General features: G+C 36.8%; 1 protein-coding gene across 4 annotated transcripts in view; it reads right to left on the reverse strand.

The window, feature by feature from the left end:
* TRPC4 (transient receptor potential cation channel subfamily C member 4) overlaps window positions 1–22359 on the reverse strand; it is a 203984-nt gene that overhangs the window by 16782 nt on the left and 164843 nt on the right. For 3 of the 4 annotated variants that reach the window (XM_045978497.1, XM_045978495.1, XM_045978496.1), the window contains 3 exons: window positions 12460–12773; window positions 4751–4946; window positions 1645–1854 (listed from right to left, as the gene is read on the reverse strand). In XM_045978497.1, the coding sequence (XP_045834453.1) occupies window positions 1645–1854; window positions 4751–4946; window positions 12460–12773 (720 nt within the window). The remainder of the gene's footprint in view (window positions 1–1644; window positions 1855–4750; window positions 4947–12459; window positions 12774–22359) is intronic. The other variant, XM_045978498.1, reaches the window with a different exon arrangement.

Consider the following 22359-nt stretch of genomic DNA (forward strand, 5'->3'; position numbering starts at 1 on the left):
GGAAGAGAGTAAGCAGAGTTTGGCTTCTCTGAAATCTTTTTCCTGTTTATCTCAAGGAAAACGATAATTATTGCTTACACTGTTATCATAGCGTCTTGCGTGTAACAATATTATAATGCTAAAATATTATATGACATGTACTAAGCAATATATTCTCATATTTTTATCTCCCATATGAGAAATGATGCCCTCAAGGATGGAAAGCATGCCTTTGTACCTACTCCCACCCCCCAGTTCCTGACTGGCATGTAGAACACATGCAATAACTGCTTATTAAACCAAAGTCATTATGTTTATTTTACAACCTTCTTAAAATAATCCAGACTTATTTTTTAATAGAAATCAAACATCTGGAGTAAAATAATTTCACTCTTTCTAAAGTCAGTAGTAAAATCTATTAATTAGTATAAGAATTGCAGGCTAAGTCTTCATCATAATTTAACTTTGGTTTCTAGGATCAGATATATGCCCAAACTTTAGTCCTCCAAGTTCATGGAGTAAGAATTTATATGCAAGAATATAACTGCATCTCCTAACCACCTCTCTATTTGCTATACGCTCCTCCCAATCAATTTCACTTTAGAATTTGAAATGTTACTGACAAGACAGCAAAATCAATACCACTGTCCGTAGAGAAAGCCCCATTTGATGCTAATAATAATGCTTAGTAGCCAATGAGGTTAATGAGTGAAAAGGATCACTTAGGGCATAGCAAGCAGTCAAAACCATATTAAATAAAATTAAAAACAAATTTAAAAACTTTATTATGTAACTAGTATTACATGGTGATTTCTATATTAGAATACTTACGAAGCAATTTCTCTGAGCAAGTCAAAATGACTAATGAATGTTAGAGTGTGAATTTTCAAAAGATCACTGTGAGAACTTTAGAAAATAGTAAATTAAGTAGGGAAGAATGAAGAATAACTTGTCCCATGTCAGTGGTTTGGCTGGAACAAAGTCATAAGTCCATGTCTCTTCTGATGGAATAGCTTGAACTCTTGGTTTCCAGCATGAAAGAAATTTCCAAAGGAAGTTTAATCTTATTGTATAACAGGAGCATGACTCTGAGGGGCCTAACATTTTTTAAAAACACAACCTCTTGGTATTTAAAATGACTGGGAGTAGAAGCAAAATGTTGAACAATTTGACATATTCTGAAATCACTGTGCTTAAACATGGTACAACATTTTCAAGTTATAATATCCATTTAATCCTTTAGTTGAAAAATTTTTGTCAAACATTATACACTGGTAGGAGCCTATGTTAGGCACTAAGAATATACGATGACTGACACAGTCCCCTTCCCTTACAATCCAGAGAGAGAAGTAGACAATGAGTAAGTAATGCCACAAATAACCTAAGGTTGCAGTTCTGAAACAGGCTAGAAATCAGGGTACTGAGAGCTAAGATGTGAGTTCCCCCTCCATGACTCATGGGTCCAGGAGAGACCTGTGTCAGGTGGGGCTCCTATTTAAATAACACTGATGGCCCTCACTGTAGGAAACCATGTCTTAGGGTAGCTGTGCGATAAATGGTCACTAAAAACAATGAGGAAAAACAAAAAGGCTAAAAATGCAAAAATATCCAACAAGAAACACAAATATATTCAAATACACAATTAAGAAAAAAAGTAATACTAACATGCTGTGTTCTTACCCCTATTGTTCCAAAACTTTCAGGCTTTCTCCTCATCTTTTTCTTGCACAGGTGTGTCCATATCCATTTGATCAGGTACCAGAGAGACTTGGGGCTCGGGATGACATTGAAGGGAGTAGGCAGAGTACCACCTTCTTCAAAATAACTCATCCAAAGCTTTGTTCTAGCGAATTTCCATTCTATATCTGCATGGTCCTGAACGGGAGAATATGACAACTGCTGACAGGTTTCTTAATTACTAAGGTGAGATAAACCTCACAGAGAGCTTTTAACTGACTTGGAGCGGCTCTTGGAACATTAATTAAATTGCTTATAAAATCAAGACTGACTCCCAGCGATAGTTATCTAAACATTTCCGATGATGGTTTACTCTGGTAAAGAGTCACAGTGCTCTTGTCAGGTTTTATCCTTCCTTCTTCCATGAAACAGACATCTAAAATAATTCCATGTTAAAGAGACTGCAGTGATCAGTTATGACTTCAAGATGAATTTTCCTTTCTTGCACTGTAGGCTCACATTAATTAGCTCAGCTGCACTAGATTCTGGCCACAAACAGGCCTTTATGTCTTACCCAAGGCCTAGAATCCCTGTCTAGGTGACTGCCACCTGCATCAAAGCCCATGGCTTAGCCTTCTAGTGTTTCTAGAAAAAGTCTTAGTTGATAAGTTTCTGTGTGAATAATTCTTGTCCGCCTTTAGGCAAGAGGCACAAATTCAGATAGAAGTTCCTCTAACAAATGAAGAATAAGGTCTCTGACACAGCATTGAACCCTGATTTAAGCTTGTCCAAAATGGCACCGGATAGGAGTGTGATTGGTGGCTGCCTAAAATGTATGTTCTAGGATTTCATTTTACATTTAAGGATTTTAGGATGCATTTTAGGATTTCAAAATAGCTCATTTTAACCCATTAATATTAGAAAGAAGAACTCAGATTTTAGAGTAGGAGCATAAACTTAGACTGTGCTTCATTCAAGTATTTCTAAATGGCTATGTGCTAATGAATGCCTTGTTGTGTATACATTTCTACTCTGAGCAATAGAGATTTTTTGTCTAGACACTGGCCATATCGTGCTTTCAACAGAAAGAGCATATCTAGAAAGTGTGTGGCCCTCATTGTTGCTTAGCAAATGTTTGATGGGGTTGACCGATCAATAGACAGAAGCACAGAAGCTCCAATCTGCCCCCCCTCACCATTCTCCCCACTTCCTCTCCTTTATTTCTCCCACCTTCCCTAGCTTTCTTTCTAAACAAGCTTATAGATTCTGCAGTCATGAAAAAAGGTATTTATTGTTTGCTGTAGTCATGGAGAATGGGAGTCAGTAGAATGGGCTTAAGGTCATAAAAAGGCTGTCACTTTGGTAAAATGTTGGCCTGTGAGTAGATTCTGTTCCTTCCGATTCTCCGGGAGGCACAAATGAAGGATTATCCTGACGTCATTATGTTCTCTTACGGCTGTCACAAAGCAGACTCTTCCTTTGTTCATAGTTTGGAATTCTGAGAGGGTCTATAACAAAATCTATAGCAGAAAAACTGGAAATGAAATGTTCTATGCTGATGATACCCCAAACCACCATCTGTTACCCAGGTGCAAACAGAGTTGGCATGTTCATGCTCCAAGGAGCCATCATGCCCATGATGCTGAGAGGTACACCTGTCTCAGGTTCTCAATGCCTGTTATCCTTTCAAGTAGTTTTAGAGTTTGAGCTAAATAAAAAGAGATTTGAAGATCATTCTCACCTCTTTAAAAGTCACCTAGAATGATATATCCCATAAAGAACCCCCCCCCAAAAAGTCATACTATTCTTGATGTTCTCTTCTTGATGAAATCAATACATTTGATGTTCTATAGGATCCAAATTGTATATATAGTTTCTCTATATGTAGCTTGATAATTAGAGGCTTTCTAATTTTTTTGGAAGGGTGGTCTGGAAAATAGAATCCATGTTTTGCAAATGTGTTGACCAGAGAAATACAAAACTTCGGAAGCAATTACATAGAGACTATCTTAAGAAATCCATACTTACGAGATGCTTAAATGAAGCTCCGCAAATTCATATATTCACCTGAAAATCCTAGGACCCAGGTATATCCTATGTAAATACTTAGTTTGTGAATCAGTAGATAAAAATCATCTATTCTTGTGTTTTATGCACTGTTTCATCTGTAACAGGTATCTTGCCCCCATAAAGATAGTTGAAGTAAAATTCAGAATGCTGCTTCTCAAAATAACTAATAACATTCCAGCAGTTTAACAATAGATGCAAAGATGCAATATAATTGTAGCTATTTAAAGAGATAATTATGGTTATGAATTATGCTTATAAAATGCTACTTGTCTCAGGTATAAATACAAAAGACCTAAATGTATTTTATTCCAATATGGGTTTGTTCTGTTGCTATTGCTAATGGCCATTGACTCCTGGGAAGTTCAAGGAGACAAAGGGCTTTGTCTTTCTTATTCATTGTTGTATTTCTAGTTTCTAGAATGGTACTTGGCAACAGAATAAGTTCTCAATAAGAATTTGTTGAATGAATGAATAAATAAACTAACTTGTTTGGATTCTAGAGTTTCAAATAAATGTATGTGGTACTGTATACTCCATTGTAGAATTCAAGGTTACTCCTACATTGCTTTTTCTGGATTTAAGAAATTGAAAATCCTGTGGATTTTTCCCTCAGACTCCCCTCTAGGCCAGCTTTTCTATCTTGCCAGGCTGGCAGGAGTTTCTTTATACCTAGACTGAGGTTCAACGGTCGGAGACAATGCAGAATGCAAAGGGTGTTGCAGAGAGATGAGACACTTGTTCATAACTCATCCCTCCCCCAGTGTTTGCCATTACCAATGACTGCCTGTAAAGATAGATTCCATTTGTTTTATAATCTTTCATAATCAGACAAAGCCAAATTAGTATGTAGCCAAATATGGTACAATACTGTTTAGAAACTTCAAATTAACCATTCATATTATAATTCTGTTCTGTCTCAATAGCCTATTAGAGACTGTTTTCTATGATAAATAGGATAGAGTATGGCTAGAAACAACACATTCTATGGGGAAATGTGGAATTAAAATAAATTTAATCAACTTACAGCAATGAGTTGGTAAGAGTTATTCATCATAGCTATTAACATGTTGAGTAGGACAACCAGAGAGATGACATTGTACGTCCCAAACATGGTGGCACCCACAAACTCAGTGAATTCATGCTGTGCTTTGACATTGGTCACATATAAGTTGATCAGCCCAAATATTGACCAAAAGAGGGACTGGAGTGTCTCAAATAACCTGGAAAAAAGAGAAAAGGACGCTAATAGCTATATTAATAGAACTATTATACAATAGGATATAACAATAAAGTTGATTCCCATTACATATATTTGCTTAATTTAAAAATTAAACTTAATAAAAGTTATTAAAAATTACAAAATTAAACTTAATAAAAAGAATTAAAGAAAATTATTTTCATCATATAGCCCAAATAGTGTACTTCATTTTCCTAAGAACTTTGAAACCTGTTTAGTTTCTTAGAGGAAATTTGACCCATAGCCCGTTTTTGCATGGCTCCTGAGGTAAGAATGGTTTTTGCTTTTCAAATGGTTGGGGAAAAGAGCTATTTTACGACATGTGAATATTTTAAAAATTCACATTTCAACGTCCATAAGTAGTTTTATTGAAACACAGCCACCATCACTTACTGATGCATTGTCTATGGTTTCTTTTGTGTTAAAATAGCAGAGGTGAGTAGTTGCAACAGAGAACATTGGGCCTACATAGTCTAAAATATTTACTGTCCTTTTCACAGAAAGCTTGCTAACCAGTGTTGTAGGGCATTGATAGCTAATCAATGATACATCTTCAAACTTAGTCTTTGAAAGATGTCTGTTCATTCATGTGGTTTTGCTTCTTGGTTGTAGAAGGACTAAAAGTAATGTTATCATTGTGGATTTCCACAATTACAATTAAAGTTGTACATAGTGAATCCTGTAAGATGGCAAATGTCAGAATGCTCAGATAACAAAATTTGCTATTCTTCCTATTTCAGGGAACACTAATTCATTCCTGCCAATGAATGAACTCTGGTGTTTTGTTGAAAGTAAAGTTTCCTTAACTTAGTCCAGGAAACGAAATAAGATAAAGAGTGTCTGAACCTAAATGGAGAAAAATTTGTTTCAGCAGGACCATCATCTTAGTGTAATGTAACCAAACGATAAAGGATTTTTACACTCTTTGACAAATGGTTAAAATAAAACTTTAATCACATTATATTGTAAAAACAAAAAACAAAAACTTTTCTCATATCAGTCACGGTGACTAAGGAGGTAGGATTTCAGAAGTCAAGTGACCCAAGGAAAGCCAGTCCATATGAGGCCACGGGTTAATGGCATGGATTGATAAGAAAAAGATGAGCCCCACTATCAGATTTCCTTTCTATATAAATTTAGAAATACCAAGAGAATGAGGTAGTTGCCAAAAGGAGCCGAAAAGACAGGAGTTATGATAGAGAGTCAGGGTCACTGGAATTATGAGAAGCCAAAAGTTTTGAGACAGCACAAATGAAGGAACGGAAAACTGAAGAGAAATAAGCCAGGTAATAAAAGTAAACACTGAAGAAAATAGACTTGGAATAGATGAATAAGATTAACATTTGTTCTCAGAGTAAATGATCTTAGAGTCCAGGCCCATGTCATCTCCTACTCTTCCTGAAGCCAGGCCTTGCTCTAGATTCCGGCCCTGCTAAGATCAATCCTTGCTCAGTGGATCAAAAGGCTATAATCTTGTGCATGATTCGTAGACCAAACTCCTGTTCCTTGGAATCTTCCTTGAATTTCTGGTCTGTGTAACTAGGAGAATCTAATGATCTCTTAATTGGCATTCATGACTTCTCTTCTTGAGTTTATTGCTTAAAAAAATAGTTTCACATTTTTAATTGTTCAACTAAATTTTAATTATAAAATATGTAATTATTTACTGATTTATTTTGCTATACCTATTCAACAGTGGAGCAAGTTATCACAAAATGACAAGGGGGCTGATGTGATCAACTTCAATAAGACTTTGTTTTGCCAGCATGCATGTACATCATGGGAGGAGTTGACCATGTATTCTTAAAGGCCAACCCAGATGTCAGATTCTAACACTATCAGGGAAAGTTTAATCTAATTCCTTGGCCCTAGGCAAAGGTTACTCTAAGTTATTCTTTGAAAACTTTCTCAGGAAATAAGTAAATTTGATCAGGCCATAAATCTTTTATTTTTAGTAACTTTAAGGACAATTTCTAAAATTAATGACAATATCATTTGGATTCAATGTAAGATAATTTTTTTCTTTCTTTCTAAATGGTATGAATTCTCACTATGAATATACAAATATAATTCAGCTGATTTTCCCCTGGTATCAATAGCAGTTCAGAGAGAGAGCTGAAAGTTACATAATGTAAGTGCTATAATAAATTATATAAAATGCCACATAAATCCCTTAACAGTTGCTTTTTTAAATGTTCAAATAAAAAGTATGATGTAGAATAAATTGATTGCTATGGTTGAATAATACTGATTTGCCTCTGTCTAAAAAAGAACTACTAATTATTAGAGAATATTAACAAATCCTTCATCAAAACATTTATTTAGGTTTTTAATTAGAATTTGAAAAGGAGAACATTCAAAATAAGGTGATATCTTGTGACCAATTCTGGATTTCATTTTTATTTTCCTTTTCTTTTTCTTTTTTGATTCGGTGAAATGAATCAAAAGTGAGATGTGCAGAATAGTTCCACTTAACCAAAATATATTTACTCTTAGATTAATTAAGACCCTCGTATTAAGACCTTAGTGTTTCTTATTCATATTTTTATGTTAATTATTCTTTAATTATAAGGAATAAAAAAAAGCAATCTAAGTTGACATTTTAAAGCTACTGCTTCTAGAAACGCTTCCACCATTAGTGATTCCCAAAACTATCGATAGCAAGACTGCCCATAGATTGAAAGGTCATTAGCTGCAGTGCATCTCAGACTACCTTTATGTGACAACTATTTTCCCAATGACAACTATTTTCCCAATTCTTTGGTGAGATAAGAACAGAGTGGTTCTGAGGATAAAACCACACTTAATTAAATGATTCTTAGCATAAAGTCCTAGTTGACTAGAACCTGGCAATTTCTATGGTTTGATTCTATAGCATTATCTTCCTAAAGATAACATTTTTGTCTCTTGCTCCTTAAGGCTATTTCTCAGTTGCTACTTTAAAATACTAGCTTGCTTCCCAGTTAAATACTTATAACTAGATAAACAGAACAAGTAAAAAGGTAATATATTCCACAGTTGAGGTTTCCCCCTACCCTTTGAAGTGGAAATGATGAGGAGACATAAATTAATACAAGAATCTGGCTATTTTATTCTTGGTTTATAAGGAATATTGCAATTAAAACAAAAGAAGTACGCTTTCAGTTGGCCAGTTCCAATTTTGAGGAATATACGTTCAATAGACATAAAAGGAATTTTCTTAATGAGCCAACATCTGTCATAAAGCCCATGCCCCTCTCTTCACAAGAGAGTCCCTTCACTAGAGATTACTAATTTAAAATTGTATGTAGAATAATGGCAGTGACTAAATATTTGGTTTTCTTTTTTCTTTTTCTTTCTTTCTTTCTTTTTTTTTTTAAGGAAGCTCAAATGTAAATATTTAATTAGAAGGAGAAAAAAAAAACATACCAAACCGTGAATTTTGAAAAGCTGACAAATATTCCCAAATCAACTATTTTTTGTTTTCTTTGGTATCATGCAGTTCTTCCCACATTAAAGAGGAAAACAACCTGGAAGCATGAAAAGAGTAGAAAAAAAGTGTCTATTCTCTGGTGGGGAAATCGAAAGAGAGACACAGAAAACACAGACCGGGCTGTGCCCACTGGGAGCTCACAACAGTCAGGAGGGGATCAGGAAGACATCCTGGAAAAGGCACATCTGAGGTAGGATTTGGAAAGCAGAAGACAACTTTGCCATGTGGAAAGGACATTCAGGGATGAGAGAAGGATATGACATATTTGGGGACTGACTGGTAAATGTTGAAGAGTAAACTGTTTGGGGGGAGATAGAGAAAGATGAGGCTAGATAAGGAAGCAAGGAGCAGATCATTGAAAGACCTGGTATGTCATGCTAAGGAATTTGGCAGCGTCTGGTAAGGAATGAGAAACCATGTAGACGCTTCAAATGGAGGAGTATCATAGCTCAGAAAGATCACTCAGGGAACAAGATGAAAGACATATAAAAGAAGGCAGAGGCCAGGAATAAGGAAACTTTGATTTAGGCATGGGTGGTGAGCAAGGGAAGATGGCGCCAGGATAACGAAGGGCAGGAATAGACACTATGGACTGCATGTGGAAGGGTTGGGGAGGGAAGGAGCTGCAATAAAGCAAAGGTTTCTGATTTGAATTTCTGGGTAGGTTGTGATAGTACTAAGAAAGAGCACTAAGGAGGAGGAAGAATAAATTTTTAAAGAGACAAATTTTCCTTGGATTTAAATTTTTAGGAGATATGCATGGAAAGGCATCCATAGGACAGTTGGACTGACAGATATCAGGGAGAGAGTTCTGTGCTAGTGATAGGAATGTAGGAGTCATCCCTCAAGACATCTGGGCTGCATCCATAAGCACACATGAGTTTTCAGAGATACTATGATATGGTCTGAGAATGGCCACAAAGATGATCGCTATTTAAAAGCAATAACTGAAATATAATGGAGAACAGTAAGAAAAATTTGAGGAGTAAGAGACACAATATAAAGACATAGTAACATTGAAATTAAAGGAGGGCAAGATTTCAAAAATGAATGTTAAAAGGGTCACACGACGCATGCACATTCAATAAGCTCTAAAGAGATACATATCCCCTGACAGGGGGGATATGGAGGCTCTAGATATTTTCTGGAGCAGTGTTAGTGGCCTGATGGAAGCAGCAGCCAAACTGCAATTTGATGAAGAATGGATAAGAAGAAAACAAGGTATCTTGTTCAGACTTCTTTTCAGGATTGTTTGGATGTAGGAAAGGAGGGTGACAGGGGTGAAAGGTAGTAGGAAACACAGGGCTCAGAGTTTCGGCTTACGTTTGCACCCTGAATGGAAGGAATAATAAAGAGGCACCAGGGAGACATAGGTGGGAGATAATGTTCTGTCACTACTGATAATGATAAACAGATGTAGCAAATTTTATCATCATATTCTATAGCAGGCACTGTATTAGGTGCCTTACATGAAGTATTATGTTTTCAATCCTCATGGAATAAGATCTCTGAGATGGTAGATAGTAAAAAACAAACAAACAAACAAACAAACTTTGGGGGGCTCCTGGGTAGCTCAGTGGGTTAACACCTCTGCTTTCAGCTCAGGTCATGATCCCAGGGTCCTGGGATCAAGCCCCGCATCAGGCTCTCTGCTCTGCAGAGAGCCTGCTTCCTCCTCTCTCTCCCTGCCTGCCTCTCTTGCCTACTTGTAATCTCTGTTTGTCAAATAAATAAATAAAATCTTAAAAAAAAAACTTTGGAATTTATTGAGTAATATAAATTATAAAAAGAAATTAATAAAAAGAAATTATAAAAAGAAAATCGAAGACCAACAAAAGTGAAGAAATAAGCTGTAGAGGGCATTGCTAGACATCCTCTTGCAGTGACTGGACCCATTATACTGAAACAGGGTCATCAAGTGACAGGTATGCCTGTCTCAGACATTCTATATATTCTAATGTATTAATTATACCAAGAATTATTGTTGTATTTTTTAGTTTTTGAATAAAATAATCTGTTGTTTGCCGATTTACATTCCATGATCTGGGAAAAAATTCAGGTAGAATACCTGATTAATTTGGGCTGAATGATTTGGGCCTATAATATTTGAGATATGCAGTTATCTGTTGCTTTTCATGATAATAGAAGAGACCCTTGGCATGGGCACACTAAAATAAAACAATCCAAGCAATTCAATACATTTGCTTCCAGAATGCAATTTATACTAGATACTTTGCCTCAGGCTTCCATAGCAATGACAGAGAATAAAATTCATTCATAATAAGTAAACATTTACCACAAAACCAGTAATAGAACAATGTGGTTCCTGGGAGCTCAGGGATCATACATGAGGATGGGGTTAACTGCAAATGATCAGATGTCTGAGAGAGGCTGAGTCTTGGAACCAGGACTCTTCCCTGAATGAAACACAAGGTGGGAGGTAACTCAGTTCTAGGTGTTGTGTGGAAGGATACGGTAACACACGTAGAAAATGCGGGGGCGGGGGTGGGGGGTCTTGGGCAGTTGTTTGCATCAGGGCACACAGTACAAAGTGACAAGAAAACCGGGGTGAGCAGAAGGGCTCTCCATCAGAAATCAAGACACAGACAACAGAGAGTGAGACAGGCAGCAGAGTATCCAGGATGTTTTTAAGTCGGAAGCCAGAGGTTGGTGGGATCTGACCGTTGTAAATCCCTGGTCTCAGCTGCCAGGAGCAAATGACCACGTCAAGGAGCACAAATGAGTGGGGAAAGATTAAGTTCAGGTATCAACACTAAGACACAATCCAGGGCCACGTTAGTCACAAGGACGTTGCTGCAAGGGGTTTCTCCGAATCCCTCCTGTCCCAGGTCGGAAAAGGGCATGAGGAAAATGACAAGGCTGAGTAAGTTGGTCAGGCTGGAGAACTCCTGGCTGAGAGCAAAGGATGAAAAGACAAGGGGAAGCTGTGATGCCCTTTTGTTTCCTCTATGACTCAGGGTTTGTATCAAATCTATTTCTGGAAGGATCTGAGGCAGCTAAGGCTGAAATTAAAATTTTATGTGCAAAGAAGCAGATGTGGATTACTTAAAATGGCGTTTTAAATATTAGGATCAAAGATAAAGCATACAGAAGTGAATCAACAAAAATACCGTAGCCATAAGTGACTTAGTTTATATGAAGGAATTGATTTTTCCTACTTGAGAAATTATTGCACTTGCTTATTTAATGTGAAATTTTATAATGGCCAATGAATTGAGTCTGATTTTTTTAGTCACCCACAAAATGAACATGTATTATTTAGGTATTGTGTAGAGGAACATGACCTAACTTCTTCATTCATCTGCTAATTAACTGTTTATTACCGTTGTCTGCTATCACAGTGGGAGGGAAATGGACACAGGTGTGCAGACTGTGTGAGCATCAGAGATAGGGCCATGAACCCGTGCCATCAGCAAACCCGCTTGAGAATGGCCAGAGGTTGGCACTGAGCGAGGACTATCGCTCATCAGGTATAAGGGCACAGAGTTGTGTGTGCATAATTATAGTGGCCTAGGTTAGCCCGGGGTTCCTATTTTGGATTATTTCTCCATGCTTAGATGTGCGTGTGCGTGTGTGTGTGTGTGTGTGTAATTAGAGAGTAAAGAACATGTAAAGGGACTTTCCTATCTGGAAAACACTGAAAGCTCAAGAAGTACTTGAATTTTCTCACATGATTGGCCTTATGTATACTCTATCTTTTAACGAGCTTGTAAGCTGTCAGTAGGGCAGAGGTTTCCTCTTGATTTCTCATTTTCAAACTGAATATATAGCTTTCCTTTACATGAGATCATTTAAAAAACCATTTTACTAGAATTTAAAATAAATGTTCTGGATATATATGTATTTTAATGTCAGAAGGATCCATTCATTCACAGCCGCGTTAATTCTGTTTTCTGCATTAAGCACAATTTTCTTTGCAACCACTTGTCATGGTTCAAATTCATAATGCAATGCCCTCTGAATTCTGCACAATGTTACCAATAAAAGCATCTGTTCAACTTACGTTGAAAATGCATTATTCTGCTTTTCACATCGTATGCCTTTACAGCTTAACCCTTTTGTTTCTTCATAATAGAAATACAATTGATTTAGGCCATTTGCAAATGCTAGCAACACAAGGCAGTATATGAATAGAAACTTCAAAATGTCCAGGAGCATTCTTCCCAGAGATATTTGCAGAGGCCCCAGATGAGAGTTTGCAGTAAACAGCGAGATCAGGCGCAAGGAACTGAAGATGTTTGCTATGGCAAATAAAGCTTCAGCCACCAGGGTGGGATGCCACATGTCCCAAGATTCTCGTGGATTAAGTGCACTGTACTGGAGAAAAAAGAGAGAGAAAATAAAACAAACGCATACATGTGACTATGTCAAGTTCAGGTCTGAATGCTTTTTACAGGTAGATGCAGCACGGTGGCCTGTCCTCCTTCACGATGGTGGCAGCAGTATTCATCTACACAAAAACAGGAGTTTATTGAAGACATTTATAATGTACAAGCTTTAATCAAGGTGGCCTTCCTGGTCTGTCCTTGCCATTGTTAATACGTGAGTTACATCTAATCTTGACCTTTCCGATTGAACTTTAAAAAAAAGAAAAGAAAATGTTACATTGAAAAAAAGCTGATTTTATATGGGGAAAAGACAACATGATAACAAAGAAAGCTATGTTATAAAGGAAAACGACTAAATTTTGAACAAAATTATCAATGGTTTTACTTACTGTATTTGACACATTTGCCTAGTCTAGATGAATGCATGTGGGATATAAATTACAAATAAACGAGTGGAAGTACTGGTCCATTGCCCTGGAATAGTAATGACCAGTAGGGGCATAACTGTCAGTACTTTCTTTGTATCTGTTATATCCTAAGTGCAGATAAAACCCAACTTGGAAATCATCTTGGAAGTCAATGGGTTATTAATTATTTTAATTTAACATGTAGAACATATGATATTGTTAGAACATTCCTTAATTAGATAAAATATGTGATTTGAGAGAAATATTTGCTATTTTATTAAACTTTGACTAGCAATTATTTAAAAAGTAAGACTAAGTTAATTAAAATGCCAGCTTTGAATTATCTTGACACTGAGCTATACAAAGAGCAAAAAGAAATTCATCCTTTGTATTACTGAGGTAAATTTATATCCTTTTTTAAAAAGGATCAAATATGCTCTTTGAAATACTGCTACAGAATCTATGATTAAACCTGTGTAGGAACCAAACAATAAATTGAATTCTTTTCTTCATACACATCCTTAAAAAATATGTCCAGACAACTGGCTATTTTTCCTAATAATCATGTTAGAACAAACAGTTCTTCTGTATGAGTCCCATCAGAATATCAGAATATTTCCATTCCTATTATATTGCATTTTTTACCAAAGACCTTTACAAATGTTAATTAATTCTCTTGAAACTAATAGATAGTATTTTTTTAATCTCCCTGGGGAGAAAATACATCACAAGCTTCTGATTTTGTTTAACACTCAGAGTCTTACTTGAGTGACAATTTAAAACAATCAAGTTTGAGCTAGAGGGAAATTATTTTCTATTTTTAAATGCTGATAACTGTTCTTGAACATTGCTAACTTCGCCATAAAAGAGCTAATCACTGAAGAGGCATAAACATTTGAAAACTTGTTATTTTTTTATTCATTATAACAAGTATCAAAGCGAGGGTTTGCGGTATCACCACTATCTAATTCTCTTCTCTTGGTCGCCCCATATACAGGGCACCTTTTCCTTCAAAGTCTAAAATTACCTTCACCTTTTTCTCACTTGTCTTGAAAGACGCATGTTTAGGTAAAGAACATCTCTCCTCACCCTCGCGTCGATGGGTAATTCTCTATCTCTCTTTCTCCCTATGCTAATATGAACACAGTAAGAATTCTTTTTTTTTTTTAATATTTTATTTATGTATGTGACAGACAGAGATCGCAAGTAGGCAGAGAGGCAGAGAGAGAGAGAGAGGAGGAAGCAGGCTCCCTGCGGAGCAGAGAGCCCGATGCAGGGCTCGATCCCAGAACCCTGGGATCATGACCTGAGCCGAAGGCAGAGGCTTTAACCCACTGAGCCACCCAGGTGCCCCGACACAATAAGAATTCTTAAGGATGTGATCATTTACTCAGAATTCCTTATAGCGTTTAATGCAATGGTGCACGCAATGGGTACCCAAGAAACATTTTCTTCCATTGAATACTTTTTGTCCACTGAGGATGGGAGGGACATCTAATAATAAAAATGCTCAAAGAGATTAACACAAAATGCTGTGGGAATAGAGAAGAGAAAGTGATAAATTCCATCTGGGGCTGATGGGGCCGGAAATGAACAGAGATTACATGTTGTTCAAGCTTTAAGGGCCCTTTGAAATGATCCAGGCTTCTGGAGATGCTGTTCCGTGTTTTCGGTCTCGCAGGCACTGGGCGCAGTGGGATATAGACTCCATCATCACAGGGTGACGTGGTACTTCAGGTCCCTTCTTAGCAAACTGTCTCAGCTGGGACTTGCAAAATCAAGAGGAAGGCTTTCTATTTTATAAATCACGAGATGTTAGATTCTACCCCAGTATAGTCACCCAAGTCTGCTTCAAAGTCTAGCACTTCTGGTAATTGTTGGGAAACAATGCTCTGTGAATATGTTCACATTTATGCATGGTCAGGGCTTCCTGAGCAAAACATTGCATGGCTGTTAAAAGATGTCTGAATGGCAAATAAGCCTGGGAAGTTAAATATAGAGACTTTCTGGGAGATTTGGAAACATCTCCCCTGGAGCCATCTGCTTAGATTCTAAGGATAATAAAACTAGGGACCTTTGCCTCCCCTGAGAGACTGTGTTTACTTTAGAAAGTGAAGGCCTTTCTCTTTCTCCAGAGGGAAGAGGGACAGCTGGCACAGCTGCGCTGTGCAAGCTCTGAGATTCCGATTTCCGCAGTCCCGCTCCTGTGGTACGAACCCCTGTATGCAGAGGGTACATCGGGCTCTCATCTGTTGCCCTGTGGGGAACTGGAGGATGGGGAACCAATGTCAAGATTGTTATGTAAGTAAATAATTTGTTCTCTGATCCAGAAACCTCATCATCTGTCAGGATTCAATAGAGACATAAACATTTAGTAATTATCTCTTGATGTCATTCTTTTTAAGTTTTGATTTCTAATTTTTCTCCTGTCCTTCACATATACACTTAACTTCGGTTTTTAAATATAGGCATGGTTTTACAGAGCAATTTTTAAAATGCTTATAAGCTATGGCATTCTTTGAACTTGGAGAGAAAAGCTGTAATTCTTCAACTTTAAATGTAGTTTCCAAACTCTATTATTAGGAATTAAAATCTTAACTTGAATTTAAAATTTCTCTTTGGCTCTGTTTTCTAAAACTTCTTCACAAAATCTATATTCATTTTTTAATCTCTGCATGTTTGCCTCCCGCCATTCATGATGCTGCTTCTCAGGATCCCTTGCCTGCCCCTCTTTCTCACATGCTCCTTAAATACTGACTTTGCTTCACAAGCCTCTTCTCTTATCATTCTGTCTACTTCCTCTGGAGGTTTTCAATGGTTTCAACTGTCAGTTATGTGCTAATGATGCCCAGTCCTCTAACTCTAGCCCAGATGTCTTCCCTTACAGTCCTATTTTATATTCAACTGCCTCGTTGACATGTCCACACAGATACCTCACAGGCATCTCAACCTCACAGGCCAGAATTGGAACTCATGACTGTTCCTCCTTACACTCTCTCTCCGTATATGCTCCCTGATCTTAGGGAGTGGCAACAAATCACCAGAAGCAGAATTTGAGGTTGAGAGTCTTCACTGGTATTTTCCTGGATTAGAAATGTCCCTCTGGGGGTGCCTGGGTGGCTTAGTCGGTTAAGCGTCTGCCTTTGGCTCATGTAAGGATCCTGGGGTCCTGGGATCGAGTCCCATGTCAGGCTCCTTCCTTGATGGTGGGTCTGCTTCTCCCTCTGCCTGCCATTCCCCCTGCTTGTGCGCTCTCTCTCTCTCTTTCTGACAAATAAATAAATAAAAACTTAAAAACAAAGTTCCCTTGTTTCCCTCAGAAATTATTATAATAGCCTCCTAATTGCTCTCCCTGCCCTGGGCCTTATTTCTACAATCATCTGTTTCTTCCAGAATCATCTTTTTAAAAGGTCAGTCAGACCACCTCATATCTTGCTTAAGTACTCTGCAGTATTCTTGAGATGAAACTCCAGTTTTCCAACATGTCACATGAAGCCTCTGGAATCTGGGTCCTGACTTCTTTTTTTGAGATTGACCTACCATTTGTACTCAATTTGGTACATAATGCTCTGGCTCGAACCTTTAATACTTGTCATTCTCCAAATTACTTCACATTCTCACCAAAATTCCCTCCTATGAATATCGGGCCCTTTGTCTAGAATGGGTTTAAATTCTAATTATTTCCATGCTTCAGCTGTTAATTATTCTTAAACATATGCTGAGTGCCTACTCTGTGTTAGAAACCATCTTCAGGGCTCACAGTGGTGAGAAAATAAAATACAGTTTATGTTTGATGAGCTTATATATAGTGAAGAAAACAGACATTAAATAAGAAATGCTCATCATTCCCTTGACAAGTACTCTTTGACCGCAGAGGAGTGAACACCAGGATCCTCTTGACTGGAGCTGGTAGTTCCATGTTATAGAATAATCTTTGAAAGAGAAAGACCAAATATGTTAATTATGCTTGAATTTAATTAATTAATCAATTAATTATTTTAAGAAAGGAAAGAGAAAGATCAAGAGCTACTATATACATTGAAGCCTTCCTAGGACCATCAATCCCTGCCTTTCTCTTTCTTTCAGGCATTTGTTTTTAAATAAAATATATCATAGTATGTTTTTGCTCTAAATCTTAATTTCTACTCAGATTCCTTTTAAGAGACTTAGTCACCCATTGCAGACCTCCAAACCTCTAAACCTCTTGGATTACCTGTCAGTTTCCCCATGCAGGGAGCTCTGTTTAATGCATTTTAGGAAGTAGACATCTAATAGAGTGTCTTATAGATGATAGGAGGTCAAAAAGCATTCTAGGATGAAGAATCATAGACATACTCAAAAACGTGTTTGTTGGAAAAGATGAATCATTTGTAGAGATGTGAGTATCTTAACATAGCTGGAATGTGGAGAGTTTGGGGATAGTGATGACTCCAAGAGGAAGCTGGAGTCAGGTCAGGAATATGTTAGCAGAAGTGTTTACGAGAGGAAGATGACCTGAATCATGACACTGTGTTATTTATGTCTTCTATAGTCTCTGATGCATATTTATAAAACTCAAGTAACCAATAAACATGAATAAAAAATTAAATTGATACAAAATTAAAATTTTGTTATGTGAGAATAAACAGAAAATGTAAACTGGTTTTAATGTTTGACTTTTAAGGTGAAAACCTTTCCCCTTCCACAAATTGGTTAGATAATGGAGTAGGGAAAGACAATAAGAAGGCATAGGATTTTCTCCTGTGATAGATGATACTAGATTAAACAATTAGGATTTAAAATCTCTATGAGATTTTATGAGCTCTATGCCATAAAACTAGAGAATATTTAGAAAATTCCCTAATTTGGAGAGTACGTTGCAGTTACATTTGTGAAATAGAAACAATATTTGCCTCTAGTCTAGCTGATAAGCATAGGAGAGATCAATGAGGTATTTATTCAGAACTATCTAGAAGAATGGCACTATGAACAATTCCATCATGACTCCTAAAATAAATTTTCTTATCCATAATGATTTTAATTTTTGAAAATATTATTTATATCACAGACTGGAATAGGCATAGGAATTTAATCATTACTGCCAAATGACTAAAGATAAGTATAAGAGACAAGTTATACATATAGACAAGGACTGAGTAATATTTAGGAGAAAACTAGTCCTAAAGAAGACAAAGTAACATTCTGTACGAGTGCGCAGACATCAACATCAACAAGCTCTGGATTAACTAGTATTTCATACATAGTGAGAAGGGGAAATGGTCAACTAAACTTCTCCAAGAATTAAGAGCAAATGACCAAAAAAAAAAAAAAAAAAAAAAAAGCTGTGAAATGTCCATGACTCAAGGTCTTTAAAGAACCACAACAAAGCCTTTCGTGTAAGAATAGTGAAGTCACATATACTTTTGTACTGTCTTTGGCTGTACAATATAATGTTATTGCATGGTACATACAAATTAAAAACAATACCAAGTGTTTATATTAAGTCCTACTTATGACATTGAATGTTTGTTAATGCAATCCTCACAAACATTCTATAGGATTTGATTAATAGTGTCATTTTACACGTAAGAAAAATTGAGGTATCGATTAAGTAACTTGCCCCAAATCGCACGGGTAGGAAGTGGCAGAATTGGTACCCAGAGGAAGTACAGATCAGAGCTCAAACCATGGCCTTGAAGGACCCTGTGTGTGTGTGTGTGTGTGTGTGTGTGTGTGTGTGTGTGTGCTTAAAATCATCTCTAGGTGGAGAATTACAAAAGGGTAAATCAATTAAGCAAGTGTGGCCCTTGTGCCACATCTATTCTAAAAGTTTCTCCCCTTGGAAAAATCTATTTCTGAAAGGTTTCCCTTTTTGTGGACTGACAGGTTTTTTTGGTCTGGATCCATGGCTTGGCTGAAAAGACGCAGGGCTGGATTTTTACTCCAATTTATGCACCTTTAGACTGGAGGTAAAACCTGTACAATCTCACAGAGATCTGAGTTATAGTTCCTTAGTAATCGTGCTTGCACCACAACAGTTAAACTATTTACCAGTAAGCAGCATCATGGGATTCCATCTGCCTCATATTTCATAATTAATAAATCACGTATCTTGTGGCTCTTCCCTCCTAAGTTTTGTTTTCAAATCCAGCCTCCAGCAGCTTTCCCTGTGTTCATTTCTCTACTTCAGGCATTCAGTATCACTTGACTCATTCGCTGCTTAAATCTCATTACTGCCCTTCTTTATTATAGGGTAAATCCCACATTCTATAGCAGAATGTAAAAAGTTCTTCCCATCCTCTCCTCGCCCCCATTTACAAGATCGTTTGTCTTCGATATTGACCTTCTTTATATACTCAGACTCTTTTGTGCATTGTGTCCTTTCTCTCTGGAATGCTCATGCACATTCATGAGCCCAATCGATGCCCACTACCTCTGTCTTCGAAGATACCTCCAGTAGAGTTTAGTTCCTTCCTTGATGCTACCACAGGCCTTGTTGGAGAGCTTATTGTGTGGGAAGGTTCTTACTTATATGCATGTCTCTTTCCTCCACCTGATTGTGAATTGCTTGAAAGCAGCGGATATAGCCCATGCATCTTTGCATTCTTAGAAAACAGATGAAATCCTGGTTTGTAGCGTGCTCCCAGAAATTCTTACTGATTGATTCACATAATGGCTGTTTGTCTTATTTATAGCAGAGTCTATCTTTGTACACAAATATGGCAACTTTTCCAGAAATTGTAACTTATAAATTACCTAGAAATTAGCATGAAAAATTGAATGATAAATAAAAGAAAGTAAGGAAGGGTGAGTCAACAAGTTGGCATTAGACTCCGAAAGTAAGTGTTCTTCTGATTGTTATCATCATTCAACAGGTAATAATACCGAGGCCGATGTTGAATAACTTGCCCCAACTCACACAGGTTTCACATGGTAAAGGTGAGTGTGAATCCAGAGCTCCAACTTTTTTCAATGAACATAAAGTAAATGAAGGGACATAATAAAGGCATTTAAAAAGGCAAGTACAATGGGCTTATGGTATATGAAGGAGGAGGACATAGAAGTAAAAGAGAAAGAAGAAAAATTAATAATGCATGCTTATTCTATAACAGTCATTTTAATTACGTCACCTCATTTACTGCTCATACCAACAGCACAAGGTAGAAATGATTAGTCTCCTTATTTTATAGCTGAGGCACGGAGAGGCAGAGAATCAGGTCAAGTTCACATAACTAGTAAGTTACGGAGGAAAGAAGTGAGCCCAGAAAACACTACCAAATAAAATCCTCCCCGGCAACTCAAGTTTTAGTCTTACAAACTAATCATCAGAAAGAACACTCCACACTTTACATTAAAATCATAGTTGAAATCCTATGACCACAGTGCATAAACAAACTGAATTTCTTGAGATTCCATGTTATTTACATCACTGTCATCTGAGGTAATTCATGTGCACTTTCCATCTTCTCTTCACTCCTTTACCCTTCTTCATCACATGGGGTAGGTAAGTTGAATTTTAAGCATAACTTTTTTCCTTGGTGTAGAATAAGGGCCAATATTTACATCTTACTATTAAAATTGATGTTTCACTTGAAGAACTTATGACTTTTTAAGAAAATTCAAATCTCATTCATAAAACTAAGATGAAAAAAATCTACAAATATTCATTACTTTATATAATTGTACCCATGATATACCAGAGTTCTTACATATTAAAATGCATATGTATTATACGTAAACACTATATAAATGTAATATATAAAATATTCTATATTTAGTATAAAGATTATGTATAAAAATATATGAGAAGTTCTTTTTGGTATCAATCTCATACTTCTCTTAACTGTTGAACAGAATTATACAGTCCAGTATCATTAATGTATCTTCCTTAGATCAGCTACATCAGCAACATCTGATGAATTTGTTACAAATGCAAATTTAGGATCCTCCCTAGTATTCCTACTTTAGAATTTCTGGGGATGGAGAAAGGAAATCTGTGTTTTAGCAAGCCTTCCAGGTAATTCTTTTGCAGCTGAAAGTCTGAGAACTGCCACAGTCACTAGAATTTTATACCCGTATGGGGCTACAAAAAAGCAGATATATTACTTGTTTGTAGAAAGATGGATAAATCGATTTTATAGATACACTTAAGGATCATTACAAAGAAAATAAGAATTGGACAGATATGCACTTAACAAGAGACTGCCCAGGGCTCCTGGGTGGCTCAGCTGGTTAAGTCCCACATCAGACTCACTGCTCAGTGCAGAGTCCCCTCTCCCTCTCTGCCTGCTGCTCCCCATGCTTTTTATTCTCTCTCTGTCTGACAAATAAATACAATCTTTTAAAAAAATTTTTTTTAAATACAAAAAAAACCAAAAAACAAAAAAACCTTGCCTATCTCCTACATAGATGCATAACCTCCTTAGTTAAGACAGAACCTTCTTTTCTCTTAAGGTCATCAAGGGCATTAACCTCAACGCAGGTAGGAAAAATTACCAAATTATCATTCTATTCTTAAAATATAGCTTGCTGTCCATGAAGTTGGTAGGTAATGCTCTTTCTGAATGTTTTGGTGAATGCTGGTAACATTTTAATTGAACAACTCTAGAAACTCTGGCCTTTCCAACTTTGGGTATTTTTGAACCTGACAGAGCTGAACACTGCACTAAGAAACTCAGGTGGTCATTTTAAGAATTAGATGAGGGGCGCCTGGGTGGCTCAGTGGGTTAAAGCCTCTGCCTTCAGCTCAGGTCATGATCCCAGGGTCCTGGGATCGAGCCCCACATCAGGCTCTCTGCTCAGCAGGGAGCCTGCTTCCTCCTCTCTCTCTGCCTGCCTCTCTGCCTACTTGTGATCTCTGTCTGTCAAATAAATAAAATCTTTAAAAAAAAAAGAATTAGATGAAATGAACATGAGTTCATCTCCATGTTAGTATTTTCTAGATCAGATCACTAAATTGCTTGAATCATTCATGTAAAGCCCAAATTAGACACTCTTTATTTTTTACTAATACACTAATCATCTTGAAAGAAAAAAATTTAAAAAGGACAGAATAGGAAATGGGGAAAAAGAAAGGCAGAAAGGAGGATATTTCGGTTCAAAAAATATCCCCCAAAGTACAAAATAATCCAGATTGTCACTGCAGAACAAACATATTTTACATAAATTCTGTGGTTTGGAAAGACTGAT

This window comes from Meles meles, chromosome 14, assembly GCF_922984935.1.
Source record: "Meles meles chromosome 14, mMelMel3.1 paternal haplotype, whole genome shotgun sequence".
NCBI lineage: Eukaryota > Metazoa > Chordata > Mammalia > Carnivora > Mustelidae > Meles > Meles meles.